This window comes from Vitis vinifera, chromosome 12, assembly GCF_030704535.1.
Source record: "Vitis vinifera cultivar Pinot Noir 40024 chromosome 12, ASM3070453v1".
Lineage (NCBI taxonomy): Eukaryota > Viridiplantae > Streptophyta > Magnoliopsida > Vitales > Vitaceae > Vitis > Vitis vinifera.
Genome location: NC_081816.1, coordinates 21,956,168 through 21,978,534, shown reverse-complemented (window position 1 = coordinate 21,978,534; position 22,367 = coordinate 21,956,168). Strand labels below are relative to the sequence as shown.

Sequence of the window (22,367 nt, the reverse complement as noted above, 5' to 3'; positions counted from 1 at the left end):
GATGAAATTTGTATGCGTACTGATTGTGAGGGGATTTGGATTGAAAATTAAGCTTAATACTTTTTTTTGGTTGTGATTGTGATTACTAAGTGTATTATGTGATTTTTGAGTTATTGTTAATATACAATATGATGCTCAACAATGTTATGTTTTTATTTTATTCTTGTCAAATATATTTTTATTATTATATACTTGCTAAGCTATTCTAAATAAATGTACACTACAAGAAAAAAGTGAAATAATGACGCTTTTTAAGCGTCAAGAAAGGTAAAAGATGACGCTTCCCCGAAGCGTCATCTCCGCCCCTGTCATTAAATGTTACAATTAACAATGACACTTCCAAGAAGCGCCATCTTTTATTAATGCTTTCAATGGCGCTTTAAGAAGTGTTATCCTTTAATAATGTCAACAATGACACTTGTGAAAGTGTCATCTTTGAACATTTTAATTGAAATAATTTTTATAAAATTACCACTCTTGACACTTTTGCGAACGCCATCTTTGATTTAATCTTATTAATGACACTTTTAAAAATGTCTTCTTTGTTTCATGTTAACAATGACGCTTATAAAAGCATCATCTTTGAACAGTTTCTATTAAAAAATAATATTTTGATTCTGTTATTAAAACAATTGATTTCTTATATAATTAAATTAAAAAAACAATTACAACCAATAAAATAAAATCAAATATCCAAATATTGATACACGTGAACCTAGTTTAAACAATTAACGTAACCACCTATATATATTAATTACACATAAACTTGTTAATTATATCAAAATATTTCAATAAGAATTTCTAATTCTAACATAATAACAAACATTGGTACTAAGACTACTAAAATAAACCATAATCTTTAAAAGCATAGTTCAACCTCCTAATGAGTTCACTGATGTAATCTTCATGGTTTTTGACTTCATCTTCTTTAACACAATGGTTTCTCTTCTTTTAGCAAACAAGTTTCCTTTGCAACCTGTAAATAAAAATAAGGAAGAGTATAAAAAGTCTAAATTATTTATACATACAATAAATAATAAGCATAAATGAAATAATAACCTTCACAAAATTAATTTAGGTTATCAAGTTTGCTTACATGAATCCCCTTAGCCTCTTACATACATGGATTGTGCTCCTTTCAATTCATTATATGAAAAAAAAAAATTTATATTATGAAGTGTTTTCGAAATAAAATATAATAGATTATTCTAATGTAGATAAAAAGCTCTCCATTGTCATCTCTAAAAAGCTCTTCAAAAAAGACCTCATAAAAGAATTCATCAAAGTAAAACTAGACATACAAAACATTTCATTAAGGAGACCAATGAGTTGAAACTAAATAAATAAATTTGTACTCTATCAACAAAATACCCTGAACTACAATTTCAACTACCATATTATGCTTTCCCCAAAATAAGGAAAAAAAATGTACTTAAATTTTTTTAAAAAGTTTGATTTTTTATTCAACAACATAGAAGAAATAAATTCTGTTTTTATGGCAGTGAGTCTCATGTTAAACATTTCTTCTATGGTACGTTGTGGTTGGTCCACTTGATTGATTCCTCATGCTATTATGGTTCATAACAATTTCAAGTTCTGTTCTTGGTTGGATTGGTGTAATAGATTAATACTTTGTCCCAACTTGAATAATAAGCTTAAGAGATGTCAAAAAGCTGAAATTATTAAGCACTTCAACAATCCAACACATTGGCTTTAAAAAATAATTATTCAAGTCATTAAGTTAACACTTATATTGTTTTTCTTTTTTCTACTTTTTTACCCATTGTTTGGTTGCTAAGAAAATAGAGGATAAAAAAAAAACAACAAAATGGATTCTCACAAATTCTGTTTTTTCAAATTCAATCAAATGGAAATATCAATCCAACTAAGCCAAGTATGTGTATGGTGTATATATTAAACTCAATTAAAGATTTTGATTTCACTCATTTGCATATATTTCTCAACAATTAAAACAGAGCCTTATAAGAAAATCATAACTTTGAGAGATCTATATATACTCCATCCAAATCTTATATTTCCAAACAAAACAAACATCAAAACACATTAATCATGACATAATAGTCTGTTTGTCTCCAGGAAAATTTAGAGAGAAAAAAAGAAAAATAAATAAATAAAATTTTTCTTCCTCAGATTTTTCATTGCAACTGAGACTAATAAAACAAGCAGAAGACATAAAGATCCAAAAGCTTCATTTCCTTGTCTTTTTTCTTTTCAGCTACCAAATGCACTAAGTAATCTAAATATTAATTTTAAAGACAATAACACAATGAAGGATTCAGTCATTAATGGATAAAAAACAATCTTTCATCAAATCTTGATTCTCATATTTCTCACTCCAACTGTTGTAATACTACCACGTCACTCAAATCAATCAAATAACACAAAACACAAAGATTCAAAATTTTCTTTTAAAAGGAAAAAAACGAGATATACAACCACTACAAGGAAAAAGGTATATGGTGACATTTATAACGAGTCACCATAAACATAGGGTGTCACTACAACATAGCGTCACCTTCTCCACTGACACCATAGAGGGTACCAATTGGTGACATATTTGGAAGTGACACCAAAGTAGATAAATGGTGACCCATTTGGAAGTGACACCATATATTTCTAGTGATGATAGGGTGTCACATTAAATACATCATCTTTGAGTTATGATGTCACATTAAATGCATCACCTTTAAGTTATGGTATCACATCATTGTAAATTATTGTGGAAGATATGATTGGTTTTAGTTGTTGATTTTTGTAATGCTTATGAATTAATAAGATTAACCTATTTATATTTTGTCCATAAATATAACAATCATATTATATTTAACTCATTTTTCTGTAATGTTTCTGAAATAACTCATAATACATTGATCATCTAATAATATTTGTATATCAAATGTTCACAAAAGGATAGTACGTCCAACATATCAAACCCATCAAAACTAAAAAAGAAGAGTGAATACATACCAAAACATGATTTAGAAATGTTAAAGATCCCAAGATTCATGTATACCTCCATTTCCTAAGCATAAAACCGGCTAACCATAAAATGACATAAAAGTCCCATAAAAAAAATCTAAATTTCTCAGTTGCAATTAAAGTAATGTTTATGTCCTACAACGTATAACATAAGAGTTGCATTTAAAAACCCAAAATCTTGTTGCCTTCTTCTTTCTTTTTATTCTCCATTTCACCATCCCAAGAGTGTATACCTGCATTTCAAAATTTAATGAGTTTTAGAGATTTTTATTGAAGAAAATAAACATGGATCAATGTTATCATAAATGAACAAATCTAAGAACTATTTTTTTTTTTCAAATAGAAACATTATTCAAAGAATAAGCATTACTATACAATACCTATGGAAAAATTCATGTAGTAGCTAAGGGACTCACCATGCATGGTGATCATGATGCATTAACATGATTCATGATTAGTTGTAGCACAAAAGTAGCCCATTCTCCTCTAATTTCATCAAAGGGCGCTTCTTCTGATGAATAAATGGAAATATAATTCTACTTGAGAATATGTTTTTTTTATCACAAAACTGAAATCAAATAAGAAAATAACATTAAAATGCATAACATTTGGAAGCCTAAAACTATGTACAATTCATTAAATAAGTAATACCTTTGAAGCAATAATTGTAGGATAAAAAATTATCTCTTTAATGAATCTGATAACAAAGTAGCCACATTCGAACCCTCCTTCTTGTCTTGGACACTAATCGATCAATTATAAAATAACATTAGTACTCACATATATAAATGGTGCAAATGCATAAGCTAATGTGTAAAGAAAAATTTTTGGATGTCACTTGCACTAGTTGCTAAGATGACTCCCTCTTAGATGTTTTCTTTGCAGATATTCGAAGAGTCCTATGCAAATAAGTTCAATGGGTACATTTTAAAAATAGGTAAATGTTATATGTTTTAATATATATAAATAATAAAAAAATGTGTTTGAGGTGAATGTATTTTTTTTATTTAAAAGTAATACTATGAAAAATAATAGGAAGAACTTACATGTTTACGATATCCTTTAAGTCCTCACATGGTTTGTGATGCATAGGGTCAAGATAGTGGACTATCATTTTCCTTGGCTCAAGCACTACCTAAATATAAACCCTTTAAGTCCTCATATCTATTTTTATTAACAAAATATAAAAACTTTCCAAAACTCAACTACTTAAATATAAAAACAAAATCAAATAAAATATCTAGCTAATTGGATTTTAGAAACTAAATAAACTATAAATAAACTAAATATAAAAACTAAATAAAATATCTATGCCCATGAATTAATTGAAGGGGATAGAAAGACACAGAGAGAACATGGTTATGGTTATGATTTCCATCTTATCATCTCCCGTCAATACCACACATGCCCATTTTAAGGTTGGACACTACTTTTGTTGATGGACTTGGAAAGGGAACTTCAAAATTGAAAACATAAATAAACCCTTATGTAAAAAAAAAAAAAACAAACATTAAAATATAATTGAGCATTAAAATATTTACTCTCTTTCATCACTTTCATTTGAATATTAATAATCTCTTATTGAGATAGATACTTACAATTTAACAAAATAGAAATTCCTAATAATAAAAAATATAAAAATTTCTATTTCTATTAACAAAATATAAAAACTTTCCAAAACTCAACTACTTAAATATAAAAATAAAATCAAATAAAAAATCTAGCTTTTAGAAACTAAATAAACTAAATATAAAAACTAAATAAAATATCTATGCCCATGAATTAATTGAAGAGGATAGAAAGACATAGAGAGATCGAACATGGCTATGGTTATGATTTGCATCTTATCATCTCCCGTCAATACCACACATGCCTTCCCGAATTGGTCCTTTTGGGGTTGGATACTCTCAACGAAATTCTATATCTCATTCCCACTTAGATACAAATAGAAAAATCATTTTTTTTTCTCTCTCGTTTTTTAGAAAGGATGAAGATTATGTGATAGTATATCTCAAAAAAATTCTGTACTTGTCATTCTCACACAAATAGATATTAAAAATCATTCATTTTTTTTTTCCTGTTTTTCACTTTTTTTAAGGATTTGATCATGTGTTTGGTTTAGATTAAAAAATCAATTAATCTACAGTTTTTTCTTCTATGCTAGAAGATTAAACCTAAATTTTTCTTCCCTACAACTCAAGAATACACAATTCACAAAAACCATAATACAAAGATGTTGAAACAATTAATATAATGACATTAATAAAAGAAAAAAAAATGATAGATCCAAGAGATTTTGGGTTACCTGGGAGTCCACAAAGTGAAGAATGTCGGTTGTGAGCGTGTTGACTATGGGTGAGAGAAAAGGTTGAAGAAGATCATGATTTTATATATAGGATTTATATATTGAGATTTTTTGGATTGTGGGTGAGATATGGAAATAATGGGATTTTTATATAGTATCCATCATTATTAATTCTAAAAATGGGTTATAATACTTAAAAAAAATTATTTTATATGATGTCACTTCCCAAAAAATGACACTATAAATATAAAATTAATATCATCTAACTACCTCAATTGAAGATTTTTTATATGATGTGTCACCTTTATTAATTATAAATCCTATGGTGTCATTATTTTAAAAGTGACACCGTAAATAGTGACACCATAAACTATTTTTGTAGTAGTGAACCATTGACAGATCAGATAGAATTCTCCATCAAATTTCTAGTCCCAGATTTTTCACTCCAACTGTTCCAATTCCACTACATGATCAACAAAAAAAAAATAATTAAAATAGAAATAATTTTTAAAATTCAAAATTTAAAAACACACATTGCCACCACCACTACCAATAACAACAATGAGAAATATATATAGTTAATAAAAATAAAATCAATCATTTGTCAAATCTCTACATGAAAAAATAAATAAATAAAATAAAATATAAAAAACACACACACACAAAACATAAAACACAAAGATTCAAATATAAATAATAAGTAGCAGAATGATCGATAGATTAAAAAATTCCCCATGAAATGTCAAGTCTCATATTTTTCAACATCCAACTGCTATATATAATACTCTATGGAATACTCAATCATGAACAAAAATATGAAACACAAAGATTTACAACTTTCTTTTCTCAGCAACTTAACAATAAAGGAAATCAGAGTTAGAACTCTTCCAGGGATCATGTGGAAGAGTCTGTTATAGTCTCAAAAACCTATTCTTCCCAAGAGTATAGCATATTATTCTCACTTCAACTGTATCTAAAATCACTACGGAAACTGTCACAACTCCACACCAAGTAAGCTAATAATTTCTGCCACATTAGAAAGAGTGGGAGGATTATGCATGATAACCCTTCACTTTTAAGTAGATCAAATGTGGCAAGATGCCTAACCGGTTTAATCAATATGGAGGTGAGGTGGCTCCCACACCCAATGCAGACCTTTTGCCTTCAATCCACCAACTATCCTCACCAGCTGATGCCAACACAACCCCCACCAAGTTGATATAACCACATAACACTCACCGCCACCACTTTAGATGTCACCACACAACCATGAACATTATCCTATTCCAAACTAATAAATGCACTGGGTTCATAAAATCAAATGAGTTTGAACCCAATACTGGTTTATTGTTTATTGAGTTAAAATTCTACATCAAATTTAAACTTAACGCTAAGGAATTAGAGAGCCTGACCTTTCCATGCCTACCAGTGCAGAAAGCAGGAGGAATGGGGTACCTCTCACTCAACCTCTCCCTCACTTTTTCCTTTTGGAATGGCGGGGTAATACTGCTACTCTGTTGGGCCTCCTTGAGACAGGCCGTCCGGGATGACTGTTCTTGGGAACATTTTTCAGCGGGTGTATGTTGCAGCTTCTCTGTTTCATCCCTGGCGGGACTACCATCTGAGAGGACTGTCAGTTCACTAACCAGGGAAGGAGTTTCCTCCAGCTCTTTGTCTGTGACAACCCTTAGGCTCGGGCAAACCTTCTATATGATGATGGACAATGAACAAAGCATCCTCTTTTGTTCTTCAGCATCCCTGCAGTCTACACGTAAGAAGAACTCCAAGACAAAGTCAGATGAAGGAACATGAATACTCTACAGGCGTATTGCAACAGCAGCACATCGAAAACAATTCTCCATCAGCATATTATTCTCACTTCAACTGTATCTAAAATCACTACCTGATCCAAAATATAAAAAAACACAAAACATGGAGATTCAAAATTTTCTTATTCTCCCAAATATAAAATAATGAGAAATGCAGTTAATAGTGGATCAATAATAGAACAAAATCAAAACTTAGCATTTCATCATGAAAAAAGAATGAATCATAGAACAAAGGAGACTATTGAGTTACTTTTGAAAGAAGTCTTCATCGACGACAACAGCTATGTCGATGAGAAGGTTGCTCGTGTTCAAGAGAATTCCTTTGTAAGCAATTGGTAGTGAGGAGGTTAAGCTTCTGGCACTCCTTGTCAGGAATGAAGATAGTTTTGGTGCGAGGGTAGTGATGGTGGATTTTCGGGAGTCTCTAATGGATTAGGGTTTCATTTCTAAATATTGTCGATAAAGTCTTTGACTAATGGCTGGTGGTCTGTAGTCGTTTACTGGTAGTCACCAGTTGGTTCCTAGTGGTCGCCCATGTGTTCGTCGGTGAAATCATCTACAGGTAGCTTTCCTATACAAATGGGGGTTTGTCGGGTTGAGATGGTGTTTGTGAAGATGAAATGCTATTTTAGAGAAGGGAAAATATGGATTGTGTATATATAACGAGAGACAATGACCCTTGTAAAAAGTGCTAAGAAAAGACATTATGTATATGCAGGAGACAATGACACTTGCAACAAGCGCCAAGGATGTTCATATTTATCAATGACACGTTTTTAAGCGTCATCTTCAATAAAGCGTCATTATTTTATATACGAAAACGCCAATGTTAATTGAATTTCTTCAAGCGCCAATGTAAATGTTAAGGAAGTGTCATCGTTTAAAAAGCGCCATTATTGGTTTAATTCATTGACGCTTTTTAAAAACGTCAAGAAATTAAGCGTCATTATTTAGTATTTTTGTAGTAGTGGTAGTTAGCATCATATTTATATATTTTGAATAGTTTGAACTTTCATTTGAGCTTAATTGATATGTAGTTAAATAAATGTTGCTTATATGTTGATAATGTATGTTTAATTTAAGATTAGACAAGATAAAGCCATTACTCACTTATTTCATATTGATTCAACTTTTAAATAATTTAAGGGGTAATTGCATTGAAGGTTTCCATAGATTTGAATTAAAAACTTTAAATCAAAGTGTTAAACTACGTACTATGCAAAACAAAGCAAAAGGTTTTATGGGAAGATAGATTGAATCCACCAACCCATAATGAACCGGTTTGAAACATTAATAAATAACATATATGAACTAACTGTAAACATAATAACAACCTACCTTATATGAAGTTGATCTTCGTTAGGAGTCATCTAACAATGGAAAAATATGTTTTTATTGATAGTTGAATATTCTTATTTCCAACTGAAACGGTGTATGAATACCATAATTTTTATTTTCTTGCTCCTTCCTTTGTTTTAGGTCACTTGTTTATGCTAGAGAACAAAACTTTTGAGAGATAATTGATCAAGTTGATAACATTAGTTTTAAAAAATTCAAATAAAGTTTCATTAATGTGAATTTGGTGGATTTTTGACTTTATGTGAATTTAGAGAAAATCTTCTTCAATTTATTTTACTTCAACGAATGTAGTCTTTGGTTTGTTATTGTTAACTATTAGTGACATTACTCCATCCTCAATATTGTGTAAGTGAAGCCATGTATCCTAGAATCATTAAAGTTAAGGCAACCACATCTCATTACATATGATTAATACTTATATGCTTAATAGTAGGAAAATCAAACACCTTGCAATGCATCCTCAACCCACACTCTTAAACTTCATTTTATGAGTATTGCATCCTAACTAGAAACATGCATTCCAATTAGGACCTTATAACAGCAGTGACTAAAATAGATGTAATTTAACTAAGCTATAATGGTAGAATGTGTGTGTGTGTGTGTTTATAAGATAAGTCATGGTAATTTTCTTTAAACTCGATGATATGTTGTTGTTGAGGTTTAGCAATAGATTAGCCTATTAATTTTATGCATATTTCATAATCAACATTTAAGATTAATTTTCATATATTGCAAAGTTTGTACAACAATGATTTATTCATACTTATGAAATCATTTCGTAACTAATTTCTTTAGATTTAGTTGAGATACATTTTCAAGTGTTGTTTATTATTGCCTAATTCTGAATTATTTGGGAACTTGGGAGAAAAGTGCTACATTTTTACGGATGGCTCCAAGAAGAGATAAAAAGCAGGTAACTATTAAAATATCATGTTTTACTTTTGAATGTAAGATATATATATATATATATATATATATATATGTATGTATGTATTATGAGATTAATCATATTCTTTTGATTGCCATGTAGATGGATGAAAAGGAAGGAAAACAGAAGATTACTTCACCAAAAAGGTTAAGAGGCCCAACTTTAAAACCTGAAATTGCTAAAAAGAGAAGTGAAGGACTGAAAATTGACATTCAATATAATGATGATGGTGAGGGAGTGGGTGAGGGATATGTACAGCTTGTATCATATATGGGTGTGTTAGCACGAACCATGGTGCCAGTTTATCATACTGATTGGAGAGTAGTGCCTGTGGAATTGAAGGAGAAATTATGGGATTGCGTTAAGGTATATAGAAATCTATTGAAATTATTTTTCTATATTTTGTGTAGACTGACATGATTATTAAATAATCAATATCTTCTTATAAAGTATGTAGTAATCTAATGAAATTATTTTCCTTTATTTTGTGTAAATAATCAAGATCTTATATTTTAGGGTGCATTCTTGGTTGATGAGAATAGCAAAAACAACGTCATATCATCTATTGGGACTAGCTTTAGGTCATTCAGGCACAGATTGACAAAAGAGTATATCCTGCCTTATAAGGATAAGCCCGAGTATCTTTTGCAGCCACCAACTGAATATAATTACATTCCAATTGAAGACTGGAGAAAGTTAGTGGCTAATAGGTTGTCAAAAGAGTTTCAAGTTAAATCAAAAAAAGGAAAAGAAAGGAGGGCAAAATACGTTTATATTCATCGAGTGAGTAGGAAAGGATATGCAGGACTTCAAGAAGAATTGGTAAGTTGAATTAGTATATTTTATTTTGTTGGACATTTACTTTTGTAAAGTTTAATTACTTCACTTTTTTGTTTTTTGATAGATGCAAAAGACAGGTTCGAGGAAACCTATTGATAGATGGGTCTTGTGGAAGCTAGCAAGATTGAAAAAAGGTGAATATGATGAAGTTACGAGGCCTGTAGTGGAAAAGATTGTAAGTTGTCAAACCTATACTTAGTTTTAGTCAATTTCATTTGTTTTTTATTTTATTTAATATGACTTTTGAAGTATCTTATATTTTTTTGGAGGATGAGTTGACAAAGGCTGTTGAGGAAGGGAAGATCACATGTGTTGGCCAAAAGGATATCCTCACTTTAGCATTGGGTACATTAGAGCATCCTGGACGGGTTAGAGGAAAAGGTGGAAAAAAAAAGCCCAAACAATTCTTCAACATACTAAAACCCACAAAAACTCTTGAAGAGGAGGAATGTCAAAGGATGTTAATGGAGAAAGTCAAGAGCTTGGAAGAGGAGATCATTGCTTTGAAATCTGGAAAAAAAGAACCCCTCACACCTCGCTCTAAAGTGAGCAGCACAAACATAAGGAAACAATTGTTGCAACATGAAGAAATAGGAGGGAAGACTCATGATAGTGCTCATGTGGAGAACCTATCAGCACAAGGGACTCGAAAAGCTTCTCCACTAACTCAGGTATATATGCCTTTTTCTAAGTTAAATTTATAAAAACAATATATAAAATAACTATAATGAAAGACTAAGGATTACAAAATATGTTTTTACAGGTTTATAAATGCAAATTAGCTCTTGAAATTGAAGATAACATTGTTGCATATGGAACTTATTTACGAGATTCACAGATTTCCATTGATGGTGCTAATATATTAGTAGTCATCCTTTACCCTCTTCAACCTAATGCACTTCTTCCATTCCCACTTTCTGAAAACATTAGGACAATAAGGGAGGGTGTTGGATATGAGGTTTTGTGGCCTATTGCATTTGTGATAAATGATGATGATGAGGTGAATAACGTTATACCCAAACTTTCAAAGTTGAGTTATATTTTCCTACACTCTTGGTTTCTTTATTTTTCATTTTAATGTCATGCATCTATTTATGTGTTTAGGATGTTGGCAAGAGGAAGAATAAAATGAAGAAGATACAAGCATCCCCAAAGAAAATCAAATATGAGAATCCTAGAGATGTACAACTTTTTTCTAAAACAGTTTCAGCAATGTTGGAGGGTAAACCGACACCCAAAGTTGACTTTCCAATCAATGTTTTTGGGATGAAATTTCAAACTTTCCTCTTGACAACTGAAATGAATGATGTAATTTCTGCAAAAGAGTTGACTATGAATTGCATATGTTTCTATATTTGGTGAGATTTTGTTGTAAATCTTTATGTTACATTCATGATATAAATAAGTAGAAGTTGTTTTTTTTTTTTTTTTGTTAAGTAATTCTAAATTGGGTGATATTTCATTAGGCGGTTGCATGAACATCTGGATGAGACACTACAGGAGAAAATTATATTTATTCATCCAGGAATGGTGTCCAAGGCTGGAACAATGGCCCCACAAATTGAAAAAAGAGCAAGGTTCATTGCTGATCGCCTAATTGACTCCAAATTGGCAAACTTGGTTTTTCTTCCATATAACCCAAGGTAAGTTGTTAATCATAATTGTTTTTAATTTCTTAGCCTTATAAATGCTATTTATCTAAATTATATGTTAATATATTGTAGGTTTCATTGGGTTTTGGCTGTAATTGACCTCAAATCACAAATAGTCTACTATTTAGACTCGCAATTGCAACAATCATACCAAGATATAAAAGATATTGTGAACATGTAAACCTACCATAATTTTAGTTTTCATATCTCAAAACGAACACTAATGTAATCTTATTTTTTGTAGGGGGTTTCAAATTTTTGTATCTCAAAAGAAGAAAGGATCTAAAAAAGAGCTCAAGTGGATGGTTGTTGAGGTTACATTTTTTTTTTCTCCTAAACTTTTTGAAGACTTACCTACATTTAAGTTGCTTTCTTGAATGAAAATTTACTTGATTTTTGAAATGTAAAGATTCTATATGGCTTTCTCTCACATGAATATATATATATATATATATATATGAATTTTCTTAGTTTATAATTGTTTTTGTTATTATTTCCTATTTCTAACTTGAGTTGAGAAGGATACCATATATGTTTGTTTCACTACCTTACGAAAATATAATCTAAAATGCTATGAATACAATGTACTCATATGTCCATTATTCCACTATTAATTAATGAAGTAGTACTAAAAAAGAACAAACCCATTTTTTCATGTGATTGAAAGATTTATGATCCATTTTTACCTTCTACAATTAATATTTCAAGAAATAGTAATAGAAACTAGAAGAAAAATAGTAAAATTTTTGTTAAAAATGCATGACTAGAAGACTTTTTTCAATTGTATTATGATGTGGAAGATCAAACCTTAGAAAATTCAAGCATAAAAAAATTAATATATACATAATTAGTCAATTTGAAATGTTGGTCATAGGAAGAACAATTATTAAATTTTGATCACTATATCCATAGCATTTACAATCCTTTAGAACAATTTAGATGTGTGTGTGGGTAAGGAAGCAATGGGGATCCTTTAGATAGCTTTGATCATGTTACTTAGGTGTGAGTTGTTCTTTATATCTTTCTTTTAACCTTAGTATGTCTTATATACATCCTATATTTAGTTTAGATGTTTCTTGTAAGGCACAACCTCTCTCTCTCTCTTTCTCTCTTTAATCAAAACTCTTTACTCTTTTATCCATCTTCAATCAAATTGTTCATATGTAAAACATTTATTCCTTATAATTACTAATTGCATTTCTCTTCTATAATGTCAATCTATGAGATGTAAAATGAGGTTAATACTACATATTTCCAAATATATTATCGATAATTGCTCTTGAAGCTTGATTGATTTACCTTAATGAAGTCTTCAAAGTCATGATCTTTTCTAAGGGATATTCTCACATAGACAAAAGTTAACTATTATATTTTTTTAAAGTTAATCACTATTCTTAATAAATATAATTAATCATTACCTTTATCTATTCATTTTTTTTCTCCATATTTCACATATACATGTTATTGTACATTCTTATATTTTACCTAATTTAACCCCCCAAGTTGTAAACATGGGAGCTTAAGGTATTATGCTAGACATGTATTGAGTATAATTTAGGTGCAAATTTTACTTGAAACTAACATTATGTCATTCATTCTTTTTTTAAATTTAAAATGTGAATGATGAAAAAATTGACCAAATTTATATGATGTCATATTTGATTGTGAAATTTTGTTGCTATAATTTTGCTCATAGGGGCCCAAACAGTTGGATGGTGTCATGTGCGGATATTTTGTCATGCGATACATGCGAGACATAATTGCAAATAGAAGTCTCTTAACATCTCAGGTTTATCTGCCTATGTATTTTCATAAGTACATGAGAACTTATACATATATTTAATGTTTCACAATAACATATTTTCTCTTGTCATATATTTTAGTTTGAAGGAAAAAAAACCTATTCACGAGCTGAGTTAGATGAAGTGAGATCTGAATGGGTCTCATTTTTTAGCACTCTTATCTTAGACCAAGTATAGTGGGTATGTTAATTTATAATTTTTTAATAAAATTTCAGACATACATTTCAATTAATGTTGCATCTTTTCTCTTTGCAAGGTTTCAGGTGACATTTGCAGTTGTTGCAATTTTGAGATGACAAGATCATAAGTAAGATCTTATTGTCATGCATAGATGCTGAAGTTTTGGATACTTTTGGGTGCATACCTATATCTTTTAAAAGATACATTTGATGAAAGTACTAATTCATGTTTTTTTTTTTATTATGTATGTTTGTTGGATTCTTTTCGCATAAATTTTGGTACATGTTAATATCATTTTAGTAAAATTTCAAATATAGACTTAAAGTAATGTTGTTTTGTTTTGTTTTTTTTTTACTTGCAAGAGGTTGGGTGGCATTTGTAGCACTTGCAATTTTTAGAGTATAAAATCATGTATAAATTCTTGTTATCATGCATAATTATTTAATGTTTGGTTCTTTTTTAGTAAATATCTTATATATATATATATATATATATATATATATATATATATATTTGATAATAGTATAAGATCATGTATACTTGTTAGGTTGTTTGTGGATACATTTTGATATATTTAGGATACATATTTATATCTTTTTAATGAACTTTCAAACACAAATATAAAATAATGTTGTTTTTTTTTCATACTTGCAAAAGATTAGGTGACATGTTTAATATACATTGGATGTAGATTTTATGAATAAAAAATGATACATAATCTATCTAAAGTAGATTTTACTTGGCTGTCTTAGTAATGCTACAAAATGAGTTTAACCTTGTCTTTTGTTAATCTTGCAGGTTCATAGAAATGTTATCCAACATAAAGGAAAGTGCCACTCTTCCTCTCCATTGAAATGGTGTTCACCATGGAAGGAAAGCTCCTCTCATCAATTAGTTTTTGGTTTGCCAATGCCATAACAAGTTAAGGTTAGCTCCTTGCTAGTGATTAAATTTGAGATTTCAAAATTTTCAAAGATCGTATCAACCTGAATTTGGTTTAGGAGTTGAATGTCTTAGTCCTACATGGTATGCATTTTAAATAACACATCTTGTCTTTCATTTCACATCCATGGATTTGAGGTTGTAAACATGTTATCAAAATCTAAAGCTACAGTCCTAGAAGTTGTCCCAAACAACAAAGGGCACTCACAACCAAGTAAGTTGAAGAATAATCTTTCAATGCATTTCTCTTTGGTTATTAATGTGTTGTAGTACAAATTAAGGTCATAAGATAAGTACATTATGAATTTTGTATATAAAAACAATGGTCTTTGTTGATCTGATAAGATGTCTTATTTGTTGCACACCATCATGTTATTACTACAGATCATTCTTCTTCTCTGTTATAATAAAATAGGATCTCTTTCAAAGATGGAAAGGTCAATTCACCTCGAAACTTTCTTGCTAGTACCCACTTCGAGGTTGTTCATAAAAATCAAATGACTCTCTTCAATCCCCCATTTGTATATGGTTTTCTCACCTTTTGGACTTCAACTGCTTCTCAAGTGCCATCTTCTAAGTCATATATCAAGCAATCTAAATCAGGAACATACCTTGATTCCTTCATATGCCCAATCAAATTTTCCAGAACTTGATATATCCCCTCTATTTTGGGGCCCACCTCATCCCCAACAACAAAACTATAGACATGATTTCCTACCTCGACCTAGCTCCTACTAGTCTCCTTTTTATTTCCCATTCTTTTCATCAACTTTCTCAGTCTTACAAACTCCCCCACTTACCATCAGCTGCATATATATTTGATAGCATCACATAAGTCCCTGCCATATTAGGCCTTAGATCCAATATCCTGTGAGCAGCTAATTTTCTGGAATTGGGAAACCTGTGTGCTTTACAAGCTCCAAGAAATGGCCCCCAAACGCACTCATCAGGCTTGAATGGCATGCTCTCTATGAGTTCATAAGCTTCCTCAACTTTCCCAACATGTCCTAGCAAATCCACTTCACACCCATAAATCTCTTGGTCTGGACTAATGTTATAATCACCCACCATTAATTTAAAATATCTCAAGCCTTCATCTACAAGTCCAGCATGACTGCAAACACTAAGAATGCCCATAAACAAGACTCAGTCAGGCTTAATATCTGACCTGACCATCTTGTCAAACAATTCAACAACCTCTTCTCCATACCCATGAGTCCCATACCCAATCATCATGGTAGTCTAAGAAACCAAATCTCTATGAGACATACCCCCAAAAACTTGGTGCGAATCAGCAATATTTCCACATTTGGAATACATGTCTATAAGGGCATTAGACAAGGCCAAATTCCCATCAAGGCCTCTTCGAATAATCCTCCCATGAATCTGTTGTCCACAATTCAAAAATGCTAAGGTCATGCAGGCAGCCATAATGCTGGTAAATATGAAGCTAACTAAGATAAGAAGAAATAACATGTAGGATAAATCACTCAAAGAGGGTATATTTGAAGTCTCAGAAGAATTTGACACTGGTCGGATAAATTTTATACTTAAACTGAATATAGAATGTCTACCCACCTGGTTTGAGTGAAGATCTAATGTCCCTAAAAGAGAAAGTGCCCCAATCTCTGCTGGTAGCAAAGACAACACGTTATTCTTGAAACTTGAAGCCATAACAACTAGATGAATATCAAATATAAAAAGATTTAAAATGAAAGAAAATCTACGTACACTAGACACTCCCAAATATCTAAATTTTGTTGCAACAAGGAATGAGAATATGACCCCATATAAAACTCTACAAGGAAACAACAACCCTTTATTGATGCTGGTATTGATGAAATTCCTGCATAACTCAGATGCACATGTTTCATTAGAAGAGTTGAGAGAAAATAGTTCAGATAAAAGAGTATACTTAAAAACCACTATTAATTCCTCTAAAACTTTACATACGTACTGGAAAAACCTTGTAGAGACTTGATTCACTCACTGTTCTGATGAAAGTCAAGATGAATGAGACGTGAAAGCCTTCAAATATTCTCTGGCAAGCCAGTCAACAAGTTTCTTGCTATGAAAATAGCAAGCAAACACAGTTTTGAGAATACTTTAAGTATATTTAAACAAAGAATCAGATATTGGTGGCATCAGATAAAGGACTATTTACATGTCTCAGTTGGATTGGATCTTTCATATCCTGCGATCAAGGTGTTCCATGTGATCAAATCCCTTTGATTCATTTCATAGAAATATCTATTTGCTTTAGAGAAACAACTACACCTGCAATACATGTCTAGTATAGAATTCATGACAAGAAGATTGGATTCAAACCCATGTTTAGTCACTGCTGCATGTAGTTTTGGACTAATTGAATCAAGTTTCTCACTATGAGTGGAATTGGATGAAAATGAGTGGTAGATAGTAGTCATGAGTGGATACATCTAGTGTTCTGGAATGTAATTCAAAAGCTTTGGTGGCTCTCGCCCATAAATGACATCGAATGGGGCTTATTAATAGTTGAATGCCAACTTGTGTACGTTGTAATAGTATTTTGCCCATGAGAGCTGGCCATTTCATTCATTCTTTTAGCCTAGAACTTGTGAAGCATCTCAAGTACATCTCTAAGGTTCGATTAACCACCTCACATTGACCGTCAATTTGAGGATGGCAACTTGAGCTAAAATTAAATGAGGTTCTATTTAAGCAAAACAAGCCTTTTCAAAACACACTAGTAAAAGGAGGATCTCGATCACAAACAAGGAATTTTGGTTGGCCATGTAAGTTGAAAATGTAATAAAAAAATAATCTTGCTACTTCAATGGCAGTATAAGGATGTGAAAAAGGAATGAAGTCTGCATATTTGGAAAGTTTATCAACAGCAACAACAAAAATAGTAGACTTACTATTTGACATGGGTAGGCCTTCCACAAAAGTCCATTGAAATATCTTCCTAAATTTGTTGTGGAATTAGATGTGGTTGCAACAATCGCAAAAGCTTAGTTTGGTCAATTTTATGGTGCTAACAAACATCACACCCATGGATAAACTTTTTAACTTGTCTCCTCATTCCATTCTAATAAAAATTTGCCTTGGTTCTCTTAAATGACTTCACGTACCCTTCATGTGTGCTTTCATGAAACTCTTGGATAATATCATTTGAGAGGTTAGAAGCATATGGAAGAAAAATACTCTCCTTATACAAGATCAATCCATCCACAATCTACCATGACTTTGTGGCTTCACTTTGTTGAATTCAATTCTTAAGCACTTCTATAGAAGAGTTGGCCTTAAGCTCTTCTTTGATGACATCTACCCAGTAAGGTATTAGACTTGAAAATGGAGAAATAGACCTGACAACTGGTTTAGCTTCATGGCACCTTGACAAGGCATAGACAACTATATCATCTCCTCCTTTCTTATACTCAATGCTAAAATCAAACCCCATTAGTTTGTTTAGCTAGTGTTGTTGATCTATTATAGTGATTTCCTTCCTAATAGATAAGGTCACCATTTTTATACTACCAAAACTAAAGTAAGAATTTCCTTCTCATGAGTAGATAAAAGGTGTTTCCCATATAGTACTTGGCTAAAGTAAGCAATGGGTTATTCTTGTAATAGCACTATACCTATACCAACACCAACACCAAAAGCATCGCATTCGACAATAAAGCATTTTGAAAATTCAAGAAAGGATGATACTCGATCTTGTGTCATAATGAGCTTTAACTTCTCAATTGCCTACACCGATGTCAGCATCTACTCAAATGAGTCTTTCTTCAACATATTGGTTAGAGGAGTAACAATCTTCCCATAGTTTTGAATAAACTTGAGAAAATATTCTCTAAGGCCTAAAAGTCCCCTTAGAGCCTTAAGTGTTTTCGGCTTTGACCATGGTACCATAGCTTCAATTTTTATTGGATCAACCCTCCACTCCACATTGAGATATAAACGAGTTTTTAGGGAGGCTCCGTTTTCACCTAGTTCTGGACACCCAAGATCTTTTTGCAAAAATAAATGCCAGAAGACTTTTTAAATTTGATTCAATATTTTTCCTCAATTCTAGGATTTTTGAAATTGATCTTAGACACATGAAATATTAAAAAATATACCTTTTTGAGGGAGATATGATTTTTCAAAGTCGTACTTACTGCATATGCTGAATTATGGACATCTGATTAGCTTGAGTGTTTTAAAAATATTTTTGAGTACTATCCAACCCTGGATTCATTTTTTTATGTGATATAGACAATTTGAAATATGTGTGTGATTTTTTTTTAATGATTTAATGGATCATTTATTATTTTTAAAAAATTCATTTATGCAGGACAGTTTTTCTTACCTAATCTGGACCTTTTGGAATTTTCGGGTGTCTTTGTTGCAATTTTTCATTCAAATGAGTGTTTGGATTTGGGTATCTCGTTTTAGACGTGTAGGAGTTGTTTCCTAAATTTTTTTGTGATTAAATTCCACTCCAAGACATTTTTTTCTAGAAATTATTTTTGTGATGCTCCCTTTATTATATGCATGCTTATGACTCAGTACTTGCTTGAATTGGTATTATTTTTGGAGTCATTTGATTTATCTTAGCTCAATTTTGGCTTTGGAATGTATATTAGACATAATAAAGATGTTATATGATATATACTTGTCTTAACCACTCTAGCCTTTTTTTGAGGAATCTTATGAATTATGCAAGCTATCTAGGTACATTCTCTATCACTAACTTTTTGAAATTTTATGAACATGCATGTTATTGTGAATTTCATTTATGCTTGATGTGATCCTTAGGTGCTTAGATGTATGCTTGATTCTCTATGATTAAATACATGTTGTGTGCTATATTTATATACTAACTTTGATGTTTTATGATAGCGCTTGAGAAGTAGTTCGGGTACGCATCCTAACTCTCATTTACTGTGATTTGGGGGCAAGAAAAAAACGATCGGGAAAACCAAAGAGAAGAGAAAAGAGAGAAAAACGCATCTCATTGCCCAAATTCCATCAACGAGTCGATCCCGCTTTATTTGTGGTCCGATTGAGTTGAAATTTGGAGAAGAGGTTTGAAAATCAAGTAGCTACAATCTGAACGGTGGAGATCAGATTTTGAGATCAGGAAATTATGTTACTGCCCATGAATAGTAATGACATTTTTGGTATACTTTCTCCAATTTTCTTTGTTTTTGCCAAGAGAGATTGTATAATCCAAGACTACATGTGTTCTTGATGTATTTGGAAGCCTCTAGAGATTATTCTAGAAAAGACAAGTGTAACACTATTGATAGTGGAAGTTTGAACTGGATTAGGTCCTGTGGTTTTTCCCTTCGCATTGAGGGGTTTTCCACGTTAAAAATTTCTGGTGTCTGATTTATTTTCTATTGCATGAGTTTAATTATTTTTTGTTGCTAATTGATATTGCCTATTTAGTCTTGCACAAAGAAAGGGTAGAAAAATTATGGTGTTAGTTGGAATATTGTGAATTCACCTAATAAGTGGTATTAGAGCCAGATTGATTATTGGTGGGATCTCTTGTGTGAATTAAATGAAGGAGGATGATAGTGGAATGATTAAACTCATAACTTCCAATTATTCAATTTGGAAGACTAAGATGGACGATATTCTATATTGCAAAGAGTTGTTTGAGCCCATTGAATGTAGGGGTTATAAGCCAGTTACTACAACTGAGGATGAGTGGAAGAAATTAAATAGGAAAACCATTGGACATATTAGACAGTTAATTGATCAGAGTGTCTTCCATAGTTAAGAAAATTTTCTAATGACACCCTTCCTCAAAGAGAGGAGTTTGTCAGTTTATAAGACTTCCTTTTTACATTTTTTTCCTTGTACATTTTTTTTTTGGGTTATAGAAAATAACTATTGATCTCCAATTAATAGCGGTATACGTTTCTATTAATTGAACAACCATATATCCTGAAGACTACCTAAACTTTGTGTAATTTGGCAACTAGAATGGGTAAAATACGTTGGAGTTATGTTCCTATAAAAATTTTAAAACCAGAGCTGCCATCTTGAAAGAAGACAAAATTTTAACTAAGAGGTTTAAGAATTTGATGATCTTTTTATAAAAGAAATTCTTCATATTTTTTTAATTCCTCTTTAATTTCAGATAACGGTATTTGTACTCAGAGGCATTACCATAACATTTCCTCTAAATGTTGAGTACACAAGTGTTATTCAGAAATTTATTTATCCCAAAAGGAAAGAAAAATCTGTTTGCCTTTGATTATAGAAATGGGTGTTTGACTCCTCAAGCACAACGACCATGAAAATTTTGTATTGTATATAAAATTATTCAGTCCCGCATGCTTCTTCAATAAAAATATAACCTCCAGATTTCATTGGCTGATACCTGATGTGATTTGAAAAACTCTGCATGCTACTAGCTAGACATAGCATCAAACGCAGCTAAATTCTTTGACTAACGCAATTGAATGCAATACTCCATGCTTAGTGTTGAAAAATCAAAACATGCATTGAAAAAGCAGTTGGAGGAGATTGCTCTGTAAGAGTGCATGCCGTTTAGCTCCAAAAATAAATTATTGATGTTAGTGGAACATTCTAGAGGAAATTAGAAAGGACGAACACGTGAGAGGAAAAAATTTCCTGACGGGGAAAATTATTCCAATTTGGTGGCAGCGGGCATGTTGGAATTTAAACATTGACGCAAGGGAAATCAGTATAATAATTAGGCCAGTGAGGCCAGCAGTAGGCAGGACTTCATAGACATCATGCTAACCAAGCTCAAAGATGCATGCGTCCCTGTTTGGCTACTCGCGCGAGACTATTATCAAGGCAACAGTAATGGTATGTTTTTTTATATCTATATATCTATTTCTATATATATACTTGATTGTCAGGAATAATAATTATGTTGAACAAAAGAATTGACTGCTATCACCATGTTCACCCTAGTCATGACTATTTAGTAGCTAGCAAGTAAATAGGAAAACACATATACAGATGCTGTTGGTATATAAATCGAATTTCTAGGTTGGTTCACCCATGATCGGTTGTTATGAGGCATGAACTACTGCCCATGGTTTCAGTAGGAGTACTCCATGAACTCTTTAGTAGAGTGCAGAAACAAGGAAGACCATAAAAGACTTATATGAAAACTACTAGACTTAATCAATTGATCAACCCCAAGTCTTCCAATGATGTAGAAACGGGCAATATAATCATTGAAAGCAACTACAAATAATTCACGTAATGTATTCCCATACTTTTTTGAATTGTCAATTCCCTTTCATATATATTATGCATTTGGATCGATCTTAGGTTTTTTCTTTTGATACCTTCTCTCTTCTAAAAGCTTTTGTTTTGTTATTTTCTGAAATTTAAAACTATAGACCATGATCGTGGCGGGCTTTGACACCACTTTTATTACCTTTACATAGCTCTTGTCCGCATTGTTGAACAATAAACATGTTATGAAGCATGCTCAGGAAGAGCTAGACTTAAAAGTTGGTAGAGACAGATGGGTGGAACAATCAGATATCCAGAACCTAGTTTACA

At 31.4% G+C, this 22,367-nt stretch overlaps 2 protein-coding genes, 1 long non-coding RNA gene and 1 pseudogene across 3 annotated transcripts; 3 read left to right on the top strand and 1 right to left on the bottom strand.

The window, feature by feature from the left end:
- The first annotated feature begins 9,969 nt into the window (after window positions 1–9,969).
- On the top strand, window positions 9,970–10,994 carry LOC132254780 (uncharacterized). Its single transcript, XM_059741295.1, has 3 exons — window positions 9,970–10,243; window positions 10,326–10,436; window positions 10,531–10,994. The coding sequence occupies exons 2-3, from the start codon at window positions 10,326–10,328 to the stop codon at window positions 10,963–10,965; spliced, it is 546 nt and encodes a 181-aa protein (XP_059597278.1). The 5' UTR covers window positions 9,970–10,243; the 3' UTR covers window positions 10,966–10,994.
- A 75-nt stretch (window positions 10,995–11,069) lies between these two features.
- On the top strand, window positions 11,070–12,094 carry LOC132254740 (uncharacterized). The gene is made up of 3 exons (XM_059740952.1): window positions 11,070–11,619; window positions 11,728–11,904; window positions 11,986–12,094. Exons 1-3 carry the CDS (start codon window positions 11,390–11,392, stop codon window positions 12,092–12,094), a joined length of 516 nt encoding a protein of 171 aa, XP_059596935.1. The 5' UTR covers window positions 11,070–11,389.
- A 1,883-nt stretch (window positions 12,095–13,977) lies between these two features.
- On the top strand, window positions 13,978–19,805 carry LOC132254812 (uncharacterized). Its single transcript, XR_009467192.1, has 3 exons — window positions 13,978–14,071; window positions 14,694–14,822; window positions 19,707–19,805. It is a non-coding gene; the product is annotated as an uncharacterized LOC132254812 (long non-coding RNA).
- On the bottom strand, window positions 15,372–19,061 carry LOC100853728 (putative pentatricopeptide repeat-containing protein At1g56570; annotated as a pseudogene).
- Window positions 19,806–22,367: the final 2,562 nt, after the last annotated feature.

What these genes read in the sequence shown, in the direction of transcription:
- LOC132254780 (XM_059741295.1), top strand. Translation starts at nt 10,326, where the DNA reads ATGCAAAAGACAGGTTCGAGGAAACCTATTGATAGATGGGTCTTGTGG. An exon ending in GGCCTGTAGTGGAAAAGATT is followed by an intron (nt 10,437 to 10,530) that starts GTAAGTTGTCAA and finishes ATTTTTTTGGAG; the next exon opens with GATGAGTTGACAAAGGCTGT.
- LOC132254740 (XM_059740952.1), top strand. Translation starts at nt 11,390, where the DNA reads ATGAAGAAGATACAAGCATCCCCAAAGAAAATCAAATATGAGAATCCT. An exon ending in TGCATATGTTTCTATATTTG is followed by an intron (nt 11,620 to 11,727) that starts GTGAGATTTTGT and finishes ATATTTCATTAG; the next exon opens with GCGGTTGCATGAACATCTGG. An exon ending in TTTCTTCCATATAACCCAAG is followed by an intron (nt 11,905 to 11,985) that starts GTAAGTTGTTAA and finishes AATATATTGTAG; the next exon opens with GTTTCATTGGGTTTTGGCTG.